The sequence below is a fragment of the Capsaspora owczarzaki genome, assembly GCF_000151315.2.
Source record: "Capsaspora owczarzaki ATCC 30864 unplaced genomic scaffold supercont2.5, whole genome shotgun sequence".
Lineage (NCBI taxonomy): Eukaryota > Filasterea > Ministeriida > Capsasporidae > Capsaspora > Capsaspora owczarzaki.
The window spans coordinates 1,726,746-1,741,034 of NW_011887296.1; the positions used below are offsets into that span (position 1 = coordinate 1,726,746).

The 14,289-nt window shown below is 48.0% G+C and overlaps 4 protein-coding genes across 4 annotated transcripts; 2 read left to right on the plus strand and 2 right to left on the minus strand.

The window, feature by feature from the left end:
- The first annotated feature begins 3 nt into the window (after positions 1–3).
- CAOG_03955 (protein kinase domain-containing protein) lies at positions 4–2,614 on the plus strand. Its single transcript, XM_004363626.2, has 6 exons — positions 4–447; positions 668–778; positions 931–1,305; positions 1,478–1,648; positions 1,750–1,895; positions 2,004–2,614. The coding sequence occupies exons 1-6, from the start codon at positions 90–92 to the stop codon at positions 2,514–2,516; spliced, it is 1,674 nt and encodes a 557-aa protein (XP_004363683.1). The 5' UTR covers positions 4–89; the 3' UTR covers positions 2,517–2,614.
- On the minus strand, positions 2,561–3,701 carry CAOG_03956 (hypothetical protein). Its single transcript, XM_004363627.2, has 4 exons — positions 3,583–3,701; positions 3,379–3,464; positions 3,024–3,297; positions 2,561–2,897 (listed from the first exon to the last, which is right to left on the minus strand). Exons 1-4 carry the CDS (start codon positions 3,643–3,645, stop codon positions 2,751–2,753), a joined length of 570 nt encoding a protein of 189 aa, XP_004363684.2. The 5' UTR covers positions 3,646–3,701; the 3' UTR covers positions 2,561–2,750.
- A 224-nt stretch (positions 3,702–3,925) lies between these two features.
- On the plus strand, positions 3,926–6,078 carry CAOG_03957 (hypothetical protein). The gene is made up of 5 exons (XM_004363628.2): positions 3,926–4,480; positions 4,598–4,643; positions 4,789–4,994; positions 5,130–5,481; positions 5,587–6,078. Exons 1-5 carry the CDS (start codon positions 4,100–4,102, stop codon positions 5,982–5,984), a joined length of 1,383 nt encoding a protein of 460 aa, XP_004363685.2. The 5' UTR covers positions 3,926–4,099; the 3' UTR covers positions 5,985–6,078.
- A 6,645-nt stretch (positions 6,079–12,723) lies between these two features.
- Positions 12,724–13,879, minus strand: CAOG_03958 (hypothetical protein; the record flags this gene model as incomplete). The annotated part of the gene is made up of 4 exons (XM_004363629.1): positions 12,724–12,759; positions 12,937–13,288; positions 13,459–13,540; positions 13,795–13,879. 4 exons carry the CDS (start codon positions 13,877–13,879, stop codon positions 12,724–12,726), a joined length of 555 nt encoding a protein of 184 aa, XP_004363686.1.
- Positions 13,880–14,289: the final 410 nt, after the last annotated feature.

The following is a 14,289-nucleotide window of genomic DNA, read 5'->3' on the forward strand; positions in this document are numbered from 1 at the left end:
ACTGTTATTTTTATTATTTCCGTATTCGACGCGCTTTTTTTTTTTTTTCTTTTTTTTTTTTTTCAAGTCGCTCTCGCTTTTGCTCATAAATGGAGCAAATTCACAGCAATGACGACGACACGCAACAGCACCACTACCACTCCCAACAGCAGCAGCAGCAGCAGCAGCAGCAGCAGCAGCAGCAGCAACATCAACAGCAAGCCGAGCCCACGCTAGCCGCGACACCAGCAGCGCCACGAGGACCAGGCCAGAGCGCCGACGCGCACCCTTCCTCCTCACCAGCAGCACCAGCACCAGCACCAGCAGCACCAGCCCAAGCAGCACCAGCGTCACCGCGCTCGTCCGGGTCGTCGTCGTCGTCGTCGTCGTCGTCGTTCTTCCGCATTGCAAACACATTCAGGGTCGGAAAGCGACTCGGCAGCGGCTCGTTCGGCGACATCTTCCAAGGTGAGTCACAGCAACTCACTCACTCACTTTGACTGCATTGAAGAATGACATTGGACTGGATGAGGAGGAGGGAGGGTGGTGTGATAGAGGGGGAGCGGGGAACGATTCACTCAGCTCACACACTCAATTCACTCACTCAATTCACTCCACTCACTCCACTCACTTCACTCACTTCACTTCACTTCACTTCACTCTCACACTTGCTTTTGAATTTCGACAGGAACAAATATTGCCACGGGCGAAGCAGTTGCAATCAAATGCGAACCAGTAAAGTCAAGACACCCGCAGTTGATATACGAGGCGCGCTTGCTACGCCACTTGCAAGGCGGCGGTAAGATATTCAACCCGAGCTCCAGCCAAACGAAACAAACAAACAAACAAACAAACAAACAAACAAACAAAAAAAAAAACCCGCACCTTGTCACTCATTGCCATTGCGCTGTTTTCACGCTCGTCACTTGAACACTACAACCGTCCATTTAGAGGGCATTCCGGTCATTTACTACTCGGGCACAGAGGCCGAGCACAACGTCATGGTCATGCAGCTGCTCGGATTGAGCCTGGAGGACGTTTTTGCAGCGCGCGGACAAAGCTTGTCCCTCCAGGCCATTCTCACCCTCGCCATCCAGATGCTGCGACGAGTGGAATTCATTCACTCGAAGGGTTTCCTGCATCGGGACATCAAACCCGACAACTTTTTGCTTGGCAACAACGACAAGAGCACCACTGTTTATATGATTGATTTCGGGCTCGCCAAGCGTTTCCGCGACTCCAAGCACATCCACATTCCCCACCGAGAAAACAAGAGCCTCACCGGCACAGCCCGCTACGCCAGTGTCAACACCCACATCGGAATCGGTCAGTTCTGCTGTGGCTTGTGTGTTTTGTGTTTTTTAATTTTTTTATTTTATTTTTTTTTTTTGCTTTTTCTTTCTGCCTTTGATCCTTTGTTTGTTTGGTTTCCAATGTTCGTTCGAGTCTGATTGTGTTGTTTGGACGTTCTTTATTTCTTGAATTGGACTGGCCGCAGAACAAAGTCGCCGAGACGATCTCGAGTCGCTGGGCTATGTGTTTCTCTACCTTTTGCGAGGCAACTTGCCTTGGCAGGGGCTGAAAGCTGCCAACAAGAAGGAAAAGTACGATCGCATTTCTGAAAAGAAGCTGTCCACTCCGTTGGCAGAGCTCTGCGCAGGTCATCCTGGTAAGATTTGGCCGCACGAACGCGCGTCATGAAAAGGTGCGTTTCTGGCGCTGACGTTTGCGTTTGGGTTTCGCCATCTCGGTTTTCTTTCTTGTCATTAGCTGCCTTCTTTGAGTACATGACCTACTGCCGGCATCTGCGGTTTGACGACACGCCCAACTACGAGTTGCTGTGCGAGCTGTTCTCATCAGTGCTTTCGACTCTCCCGATTCGATCACTTTATGAAGAGTTGTACTATGTGAGCCCTGTATGTCGTTCGGCTGCGATTGGCGTGGATGTGTGTGAGTGTGTGTGTGTGTGTGTGTGTGTGTGTGTGTGATTTCTCATTCGTTTGTCATTTTGTTGTTCCTTGTAGCCGGTGGACCCGACGCTCAGCCAACCAACCCCAGGCCCGTCTCCCGTTTCCGTCCCAATGTCTGTGAATGCGGAAAATCGGATTGAGATCGGCACTCCCGACTTCCTGTCGGTGGATCAATCACGCGAGCCACTCTCCACACCACAAGCGCGAGGTCCGATTGCTGCGGCTTCCATGTTGCCCGCAGCATTGCGCACTGCGCCACTCTTCCCGTCTCCTACAGCTCGTGCAAACGGTGTGGCGGTCACGCCGTCTTCGCCGAGCGTCGGGTCGGTGGCGTCAGGGTCTTCGTTCCGGAAAACCACTGTCAAACCCGCAACCGCGCCGCCTCCGGTCGCTGCAGCATCGCACAGCGCTGCAGCACCGTCAGGCACTGCCACTGCGAACGCAGGGCCCCGGTACGTTGCACCTGGCCTGGCCGGCCCCACAACATCGTCAACGCCGTCCACCTCTTCGGGCACCCCAAGTCGCGTGGCTCGTCGCAACATGTTGAAAGGCAACACAAAGGCGTAGATTTTTTTGTTTCAGGAGAATTTTGTTGGATCTCAACATGTTGTATCAATATTTTTTTTTTTTTTTTTGTTCGAGCTTGTATCAATAATCATTACGACGGTTTGATTGTTTCTGGATTGTGCGTTCATGCTGCATTGAATTGAGTCGACGTGCCTGTCTTGTGCAAAACAATACGCTAACGAATCTTTTTGTTACATTGGGTGATTGAACAAGTTGTTTTGGTTTTTGGATGAACTAGCTGTCATCGTTGATCAAGGTAGAAGTAACAAGTGCGCGCTCCATTGCTGCAACGATGGCAGGCGTCATGTGATTGGCACGTCCGACAGCCACACGGGCCTGTCTTAGAATGCGCTGTGCAATACCGGCACGTTGTTGCTCGTTCTGTTCAACGGCCCAAAAAGCACAAAACAACAAAGAAGAAGAGTAGAACCAATTGAGCCACAGAGACAGACCAGCTCGCTCTCGCTCTTCGAATGCCAGTTTGTCTTGTATCACGAATCACTGTACCAGTTGATTGATTTGCAGGAACGGGAGCTCGTAGGTGAGTAGCAGTTGGTCAATCTCGTCGACTTCGATACTCGCGAGATGGAGCATGTCGACATGCGTTGCGACAATGCAGCTCTTTCCAATCAAGTATTCGATATCGACCTGTTGAATTGCCGACTTGAGCAAATCGAGTGATAGTTTGCTTGTCATGTCCAGCATGAATACGACGAAATCAATCTTTGGCCGCGTCGATGCGCTTCCGCTCGTTGGCAATGGCAAGGCAACAACTTTCCGTCTGTGCATTCGAACAATGCAGCAATGCTGGTGAGGATGTCATCGTCTCAAGTTATTTTGTCGTGAGAGCATGAATGGGTACATTTGGATGGCGAGGTTGGCGCGCTCTTGCTCGGCCAGCAGTGCGTGTGCGAGAGTGCTCTTGCCGACGCCGTGTGTGCCTACAAGCTGGGTTGGACGGCAAAGTCAGACTGGAGGCGGCGGATGACCCCACGGCACAATGCACACACAGCAACAACCAAGCAACAGTTTGACAAGTGGAAGGGGGTTGGGTGCTGCGAGGTACCAGGATGGTCGCGTGCTGCTGCAAGTTCTGCGTTGGAAGCTTGTCGTACAGCAGCAGTGTCATGATAGTTGGAGGACGGTCGGTCGTCGGGTAGTGGTGGTGCCTTTGTACGCAAAGCGAAATGATGACTGCAGCGACTCCACCCTCCTTTTTGAACATATTCTGACAGACGCTCGTGTAAAGCGCAGACTGAAAGGGTCTGGCATGTCGGTGGATCTGCTTGTTTGCGTTATGGCTGACATTCGGCGGCTGAACGGCAAAGATCAAACGTTTGCAGCCGATTTAAGGCGGTTGTATTTGTTTTGTTTTTTTGAATTTTTGGCGCCAAAACCACTCCACTTCAGTTTTGTTGATTCGGCAGTCGTTTTTTTCTTTCCTTTTTGTTTCGGCTGTTCAGTAATACTCGCTCGTCGCTGAATCAACCAGCACAATTCTCGACACTTTACAGTCATAGTGGCGGAGAGCGACATTGAGCGACTGAGAGCGACAGAAAAGCACCGAGATTCAAGCTTCAGTTATGGCGTCCGACCGGCGGACAGTCCGGATGCACCTCAACCGCCTGCAGCCAACGCAGCTGCTGCGGTTGTTCCCAGTCACGCCTGCGCAGGTCGACCGCTACGTGGCCGCGCTGGCCGAGTCCAAGGCGGCGGGCAAGTCCAAGTCCCGCGCTGCCGCGTCTGCTGCTTCATCTGCTTCTGCCGCCGCGTCGTCCCTGTCCTCGTCGTCGTCGTCGTCGATGGGTGCAAGCGCGCACGATGAACGACATGGCAAGCGAGGCGCTTCGGCCACTGCTGCAGGGCGTGGCGCCCGTGCGGTGGTCAAGACGGCGGGAGTCCCAGCTCATGCTCAGCGACTCGTGCGCGAGCAAATCCTCGACCTCGTCATGAAGACACACATGGTAAGCAATAACGATGGACACTATGCAGTTCATTGGATTCCAAAGTTTGGATTCGAGATTGCTGGAGTTTGGCTCACCCGCAATGATTTTTTTTTTGTTCTTGGCTCAATATCTCAGGCGAACGGGATGTCAGTTGATGATCTGGCAAATGCAGAGCTGACTTGTAAGTACTTGCTTTGTTGGTATTGGGATGTTGGTTGGAGCAGACAGAATTGCATTGCGCGATTGCGTTGCATTTCCTGGTTGGATGCTGACAACAAACACAAAACGCATGTTTCGAACACCCGTTCCTCTGTCTGTGGCTTTAGACGTACAATCAACACACACGTCGCGAAAGAGTTGGAGATCGTTGCGCTTGGTATACCTCGACAGCGATACTCCCAAAGTGGATGACAACGAATCGAATGCTCTGAACGCTCTGGCTCCTGCTGCCGAATTGGCGTGGCGCAAGGCAGTGCCCCCGCACGCCCTTCAAGCAGCCATCCACGAACGCATGAATGTGTTTTTTCCCACGGTAAAGTGAACAAGTGCATGCGAGAGTGTGTCTTGCTGCGCAATTTGGAATTTTCGCTGATTTTTTTTTTTTTTGTTTCGGTGTTGCAATTTTGGTTGCAATGTTTTTTTGTTTGTGTCCACGTTGCCTGAATAGCATGTTCTCGTCCATCATCTACCCGACGCGGCTTGGATTCGCCTACAAATGCGCGAGGAAGGCCGGCTGCAACCGTATCCGGACTCGACGGTGATTCTCGTGTATTACCCCCACACCCGAATGATTGCGTCCCAGCCAATGAAGCAATTCTACAAAAACTACCTGTTGCAGACGCTCATTGCCGTGCTGGGTTGCGCGAGAATCGATGAGCTCGCATTAACCACGCCGCAGCTCGATTCGCTTGCTGCCATGTCGCTGCATAACGACGCCCAGGGTCCCTACAGCGCGCTTGCACTCAACCAGACAGATCAGCACCCACTGGCCCGTCGGCGACGAAAGGTTTCAGCACAAGGTGCGGCAGTGCTATTAGAGCTGGCGGTGCTTTGTTGATTTTTCTACTTTTTTTTTTTTTTTTTTTGGTTTTGGTTTGATTCTCAAACACACATGCGATTGACAGGGCGGGAAGAATTTTCTAACATGGACACCCAGGTTATTGTACAAGAGGACGAAGAAGAGACACAGCAGGTCAAGCGCGTTGCATTGGAGCAGTTTGGACCCAACGCCCAACCTGTGCTCAAGGAGGTGGCTCTGAGCAGCCAAACGCTCTTCCAGGGCACCTCGTTGGGAGTTCCATTTAGTATTCCTTCAAAGCCATTTCGGTGCAAGATTGTTCTTCGCGGGCCAAGTGTGATTGAAGGGTTGAAGGAATTGACGCAACGTGGGATGGCGGCAGCGCAGCTCCCTCCATACCTCGCCAATCTCCACTCGACCGGGATGAACTCAATGTCCATCCTGGAGGACGGTTCTGTTGCTGGTGTGCCCGTGCATGCCTTTCCATCCCGGGGTTCTCGTTAACAAGAGCATGTCAATAAACGCGGGCTAAATGCAGCTCTGCGTGTTTCATTCCGGCTTTTGCTTCCATCGTCGACGGCTTTATCTCTTCGTTCCTGCTGGCATTACAACGAGCGGGTGATGAGCGGTTTAGCGTGAAGGCGTTGAGTGTTGATTGCCAGCCAGGTCGGAAGTCGCTCGCCACTCCAAGAGCACACTTGACGCGCATCGATCAAGGCAAGAGAAAGACAGAAAGAAGCAGAATAAAGACGCAGCAGGAGGAGGAGGAGGAGCGTTGAAGTGAGCCACAACGAAAAGCAAACCGCACCGTGAGCGCTGAGGACGGCAATGCTCAATGCTCAAGTGCTGCGACTGCTGCGAACGCGAAACTGCGCTGCTGCAGTGCCATTGCGAGGAATGAAGTGAATAAAAGAAAAGAAAAGAAGAATGAAGAGTAGATCTAAATCGAAGGAACGAAGAACAACTGCAAAACCATCACTCAAAGGGTCATTGAGCAAAAGAGCAGACTTGAAGGATTTCAACAATGCTCAGCAGTTGCACCCACGCAAGGGAGACGAGTGGAAAGAGTCCTTGCTTGCACACTTCAGAGCAGGGCCCTTGTTGTTGAATCAGGCCCTTGTGCACGACTCTGACGACATGGCATCGTGGAGCTCGAGGGCAAAAGATGGGTGTCTTTTGTCTTTTGGCGGACGAATGGCTGGATTGGATGCAATTGATCGATTTCCCTCCTCAGCACCAACGTTCATCGCCATCGATTTGATGGGCACAGCAAGGTCCAATCGGTGCTACAGGAGCGGTTTTTGACGGAATTTCATGCCGCCCTCCTCAACAGAGTGCTCAAATGGAGGAGCTGTCAAAATAATAAAATAAAAATACAGACCACAATGTTATTGGTTGAAATGACAAAGCCGCTTCAAACGACGCCGCCGTCGCTCAGCCCCATGCCGCAGACCAGCACACACGATTGTCATGTGCGTACGTGTATGCGTGTTTGAGAGTGCATGGTGCGATCGCACTGTGGATGGGTGCGACTTATGAGGATCGTCGTCACAATAAGACGCCAGTTTCCGAGGCCATCACATCGCCATGCTGATTGGGCAACGGGATGCCGCTGCACCCGAGTCCTGAGGAGCAGCGGTGGTTGACACCCAATTCTATGACGACCCCAAAAATCACCACAAAAAAGAAGACACTTTTGTCTCGCACTCCAGCCTCACCTTGGAATATGATCACAAGTAGCACAGCATCCACTTGATGTCCAAGATTGTCATTGACGCGCTTCAGCGGGCGGCGGCTGTCGAGCTGGATCAAGTCAAACAAGCACTACGCTGCAAAGAACAAGAACATTGCGAAAAAAACTTGAGATTCGCACTCGTCACATCGCACAGGCTTCTTTCCGTCCAAGTGGTGCTGAGCTCGGTACGCATACTGTTCGATTGGAGAACGCAACAGATGAAATACTCACTGTGAGCTGATGTGTCGCAGGCGTGTGAAACTGATGATCGAGACGGAGTCAATCGCAATGTTCGGCCAGCAAGACAACGTGTCTCGTTGAAGCAAACGTGTAAGTCCCCGCCGTCAGCTGTCATGCATGATGACACAGAACAGTGACTAACTTGTGATTCCTACTTGAACAGATGCGGAAAGGAGCAAAGCGGAGCTCGGGGCTTCAAGATGCTTGGCCAGTGTGCTACCAGTCACGCCCTCCAAAGGCAAGTACAAAGCACCAGCAAGGTGCAGGCGGGGGCGATCTGAGATTTTTGTAAATTTGTGCAAATATGGAAACCAATAATAAAATAAATTTTATTAAAAATTAAAAAAAATCATTTTTAATAATATAAAAGGAGACCAAGAAAGCAAATTCTGACCAATCAGACGTCGAGCTATCGCCATATTCTCGCTCTGCTGAGGCACCGAATTTTGAACCGAATTTTCACCGATAGAACTGGAAAAAACTGTTTGACCAAAATTCGGCGTATTTTCTTCCGAAATTCGGAAAAAAACATTTCCACTGTGTTCGTTGACCCTGGTTGCTGATTTGTTTCTGATTGTTTTGCTACTTTGTATGCTTTCTGGCTTTTTGTTGGCTTTGATTTTGTCAATTTTGTTCCATTTCGCCCCACTCTTCGTCCGTGCGCGACTTTTGCTGCTGCACGAGTTGCGGGTTATTTGTTTTTATTCTTCTTCGACATGACATTTCGACTTTTTTCTTTCTGTTCCAGTTTCTGCTGTCATCGCTTGCTCTCTACCCGAACACTTTGGTTCGGCGCTTTTCGTTTGATTTTTGTTTGTTCCGTTGGTTGTCTAAGCGCAGCTAGAACGACTGGTTTCCCCCAGGAACGCTTAACTTCCCTTGTTCGTTTGCTTCTACGCTGTTTTCCTGTTTGCGCATTCTCCATGCATTTTGCGTTCCTTGTCACGTGAGTGTCATAATGCTCCCATAGTTCCTTAACGTTTTCACTTTATTCAAACATTTGCTTCCTCATCGGCCGCTCGCGACTTTACATCGATCCAATCTTCTCTGTCTGCAACTCCGAGCAGAAGCTTTTGTAGCTCCTGCTCTTTTGCAGCGCGTAGTTGTCTTTCGTCAGCGAGCTCCAGCTTTGCGGCTGCATGCTCCAGCTTTGCGGCTGCGTGCTCCAGCTTTGCGGCTGCGATCTCCTGCTCCTTTGCACCGAGCTCCTGCTCCTTCCTCGCGAGCTCCTGATGCTTCACCGCGAGCTCTTGATCTTTGGCAGCCAGCTCCGAGCGCAATTGCTGAATTTCAGTTGTAAGAGTGACGGGACTCTGAGGCACAATGCTTGCGGCTGCTGTAGCGGCATTCAGCGCCGACGTGGCGGGCGACGGCTCTTTCTTGGGTTGGACTCTGTTCAACAATAGTTTCAGCCAATGCATCTAACCGTTGTGTTGTGCATTTTTCTTCTTGCGAATACTCAGAGTCTTACCTCATGTGCTTACAGGTAGTGCCTTTATTGCCCGTTTGTGTCAGTGCATCGACTGCACCTCGGGACAAGAAGTTCCCGTCCAGGTGACAAGAGTAGTAGATAGAGAGGATGAAATCGCTGGCGCGATTTGACGTCCGCGCTTCGCGCGGGTGAGAGTGACCGAGGGTAACCTCGATTTTAGATCCCAATCAATATAGACTATATTATATTATTATTTTTTTTTAGGTGAAGAAGTGAGAGAGTGATAAAGAATAATTGCTTTCGTATGGAAGAAAAAAAAGGCCTTAGCGAAAAAAAGAAGATTTTTGGAGGACCACCCACTTTTTCACCTCTTTTTGTTTGAGGTACTGTATGGTTCAGACCAGTCTCGTTCCTTCCACCAGAGAAGGAAGGGATGGCGATGGTCCTTTATTTTTTTTTTTGTGGAGGGGGAGGGGGTGCGGGGGGAAGATGGCGATGCGAATCAGATGATGGAGAATAAGGGTTTGTCTCTGGAATTTGCTCAAAGACTTTGGAGGAAAAATGCATTTTTATTTAAAAAATAAAAATGCCGAAGCTCGGCTCGGCTCGGCCGGCCAGAAATGTCCTCGGACATTGAAAACCGAAAAACAAAAAACCGCGGATCTCATTAATGCAATCCGAATGAATGTCGTCGCTGAGGTTCGAACCCTTGACCTTTGTCCCGTTATATTCGAAATTTACAAGAGTTCTAACAAGACTTGTAAATGTTTTTGAAAATTTGTATTATTTTTGGACAATCAACGCCAGCGTTGAAAAGCAAAGCGTTCTTGGATCCTTGAGGGTAGCGATGAAATTTCATCAGGAACATCGCAAACAAAAGTTTTGGATAACACATTCACAAAACGATCATTCGCAGAGTTCGCTCGCGCACAAACATCCGGATCATCACTGCAATTATCAATGTGTGGTGCAACAAATACAAGATAGATTTGGTCCCGAAATTTGTTAGCGACTTCTTCAGTCACAGGATTCCAACGCGACCCATCGAAAATAAACGATTGACGGGGATTCTTTACGGTTTGCACCCTCGCCGGAACGAATAACTCCAGGTCATCGAACAGCTTGGACAATTGTTTCTTTGCCAGCATTTTTGAAATGAATAAAAAATATTGTACAATTGTCAATTTCATATGTCTGTGTGAAACAGAAATATGATATTTATTCGATCGGATATCCAGCGGACTTTACAGCATTTACGAATGCAAACGACAACAGATCGTTGAAAATGCTAAACACGAACGCATTCAGATTTCCTTCGGGGAGGTCGAGTTGATCAATTTTACGTTTGATATCGTTCAACGTCCGATCGAGGAGGTATTTGAGCAGGTCATCTGTCTCTTCTTCCGTTGTCTCCGATTCAATGTCGTCTTTATTCCTCGTGTAGTGTTTCTTCTCGACCGCATCGTATCGATAATATGTACGAACGAGTGACCGAAATGATAGAATGGAACGAATGACTTCCATATTGAGAGCCTTCATTTTGCATCCGAGACATTGGGAACAGTCAGCGGGTTGTTGAGTTTGAGGAACACGATTTCGGGTACGACGAATGGCCATGATTTTTGAAAATAGTTGAAAACAATTTAAATTGATATCAATTTTCGATTCGCCAAAATTGATTTTTTATTCGCGCGCGTAAAACACCGGAGCCTGGAAACAAAGTTCGTTATAAAAGTTTCCACCCACACAAAAATGTCATACACTGATCCAAAGTTCGGATTTATCGGACAAACCGCCTTCAATCGAAAGCTAAAAGAGAATGGACTTCCGCCACAAGATTTAACGACGGAAGATTCATACACTTATTTGAAACCGAATTCCTTCAAGTTTCCACGCCGGCCGACGATCACTCGCGGACTGGATTACTTGTGGCAAGCCGATCTCGCGGACATGAATTTTCAAATCAAACATAATAAAGGGTATCGCTACATCCTCGTGATTATCGATACCTTTTCCAAATTTTTGTGGACTATCCCATTGAAAACGAAAGGCGCCGAAGAAGTCTCGCGAGCATTTGCCTCGGTCCTCACCGACAATCGTCACCCCTCCCTCCTCCAAACGGATCAAGGGACAGAGTTTTTCAATGAGCCGATGGGCAAATTAATGGAAAAGCACAACATCACCCATTATCACTCGAATAGTGATACGAAGGCATCGATGGCGGAACGCGTTATTCTCACGATGAAAATGCGATGGGTCCGATACAGCCGACACAATAACACGTTCGATTGGGTCTCAGTGTTGCCGGATTTAACGGAAAATTACAACACGACTCGACATTCCACCATCAAAATGACCCCGACACAAGCGCGCAATCCGGAAAACGAATCAAAAATCCAGGACACACTCCAAGCCCAATGGAATAAAATCCCACAACAACGCGCTAAATTTAAGGTCGGTGATTATGTCAAGATGAGTATTAAACGCGATCCGTTTGCGAATACGTCGAAAATCGTGAAATGGACGGAAGAAACCTTTATTGTGGTCGGAATCAATCCAACCACTCCCGTCACGTACAAAATCCAAGATCTGGCGGGAGAAGATATCGATTCCCCAATTTACAATCAGGAATTACAGAAAGTGTCGAAACCATCGGATACAGCGGTAATTGAGGAAATTCTCCAAACCAAAACCGTTCGCGGTAAAAAGAAGCACCTGGTCAAATGGCGTGGGCGTCCGGCTAAGTTTAACTCGTGGGTGGATGATGCGGATATCCAACATTTGTAAAGATTGATATCAAAATTGAAATTGGTTTAAATACACTAAACCAATTTATAAAAATGGAGTTCAGCATCAACGATCTCAAACCGTCCAAGGAATATATGGAAGAACAATTCGCCTCAGCGATACTAATCCCACGTGACGATCCGGGTTTCGATCTTGTGTTCAAGTCTCCGTTCCACTACGTGTTTCAGAACATTGGTAGCGTTGATTATCATTGGGGTACATATCTCCACATCGAACCAATCGTGATTAATCCCTATTCCCAACCTGTATTCTTTGAATCCTTGAAAAAATGTCTGATGACTAAAGGAGAGGACATTAACGAATACAGGGGGTACGATATAATTGAAGCGGATGTTGGGGGACCGAAAAGGGATTATCATCGACACGAAGACCCCGATGCTGAGTTTTTGAGAGGTATGGGACGTGTGAGGATCAATTGCATTAGAATTCGGTTTGCAACCAAAGCGATCCACATTTGTGGTTATGTCGAAACCTTTATTGAATATCCACTTCAGCTATTAGCACATCAAACTTACTATGATTGGTTGGAGGAGGCTCATAAAAAGTGGCGTAAAAATCAGAAACATTGATATCAAAATTGAAATTGGTTTAAATACACTAAACCAATTTATAAAATGGAGTTCAGTATCAACGATCTCATCCCGTCCAAGGAGTATATAGAAGAGAAATTCGCCTCGGCGGAAACCAAAGTGGTCCAGGATCACAACGGCGATGAAGTTACCGTCGTTCAGTTCAAGACCCCATTCCGCTACGTTTTTCATAATCTTGACTCGGGGAAATACTATTTCGCTAACTGGTTCGCTCGTGAGGATTTACTCTTTCACAAACCGATTGATATAGAATCACGGACCCTTTTTCCGTTACTGGACGTTTTAGAAAAGGTTCTGAAGCTCGAATCATGGAAAATTGAAAGATACGTGGGTAGGCATGAAATCATCACCAAAGTGGGAAACGCTAAAGTGTATCCCAACAAAGATTCGACACGTCTGGAAGCCATGGGAACTATCCTTTTTGATCAGATTGTAATTTTACACGCCACCAAAGAGGTCCGAATTGTGGGTAATCTGGAAACGTTCATCGAGACACCGTCGCGCAAGTAAAAAGCATTTATTCATTTTGCATAAAATGAATAAATTATGTGAGAATCGCCACCAATTTCACGGTCGTCACGAAGCACACAATACAATTTTTGATCACGTCTTTTTTGACAGTTTCACTCGCAACGATCCACCGCGTTTTACACTATCAGTGGATACACGTTCAGCGACCGGAGGGACACTCGAGAAATTGTTAAGAAAATACGAGGTGATCTGATACAATGGATCTTCCGGGGGACGGATGCATAACGTAAAATGGGCATCGACCTTGTACTTCCCAAGGGAAATTTCATGTTGGTGGCAAAAACGCTCGAAAAAGTCTAATGCAATGGAAATTTGGGCATCGATACTGCGAACTCGAAGCTCTTGGGTGGAATTGACGAACAACGAAATATAATACAAAATGTTGATCAAATCGAGATTCGTCCGTTTATTGACCGGAATCCCGGCCGTCATAAAGTCGTTAAAGTTGGCGTTGAGCTTTGCTTCGAGATCTCTACGCTTATTATTGCGATCGATCTCGTCCAGCCGTTCGAGGAGTGCGCTCATTTTTAATTACATGAGACAAATTCTTTTTTAAAAGTTTTTGGCTAAAATAAAAAGATGGATCCCGTTACAATTTCGTTGATTGTTGGTGTTGCGGTGCTCGTGATCGAGAGACTGTACGCATTATTACGCAAAATGAAGTCCAGCTCGTGTTGCTTTGGCGCGGTGAAGGTCGAAATGGATACCGAGTTACCGGATGTTCCTGTTGCAACCATCCCGACGCTGGCTCCACCCAAATAATTAAATCTTTTTGCAGATTTAATTATTATTACGCGACGTATGTGATTAAGATACTGTATGGAACGCTATATGCACTCGTGGCGCTTGCACCATTTGTTACGGTTAATACCCAAGGGGAGGAGGTGCCACTCACATCAGCATACACATAATACTGACCCGAGCCAGTATTGAACGCAATGATTTTACCGTTGCTCGCAAAAATCGTTCCATTCATACTCACAATCTTAGTCTTGTCAATCGTAATGTTCTGCGCAGTAGTCCCACTGGCTGAGCCAGAAGTCGTTCCAGTGAAGACGGCCATTTTGATGCCGACATTTCCCGTTCCAAGTGAAGTGAAGCCCGCCACATTACATGCAACGAAAGAGCCGAGATTGGCGTCGATGTCTCCATTTACATTGCGTTGTACAAGGGTGCTACCCGACATAGATGCATCATATCCCAAACTCGTCAGTTGTTTCGATCCATTCGTCACGACCGCTTGATTCGCCGTCAATCCCGACACTTGCAAGGTCCCGACATTGATCGCATTCGTTCCAAAATTACCACTCGCGTCTCGATACACGAGCGAATTGGCTTGATTGGATTGGTTGTAATCTAACGAGGTAATCTTTTTCGAGGCGTCAGTTGCCATCACGGAGCTTGCAGTTTGCCCGTTCAATGTGACGTCTCCACCCACAATCAGCGAATTCGCGGTGGTGTTAGCCGGGAGAC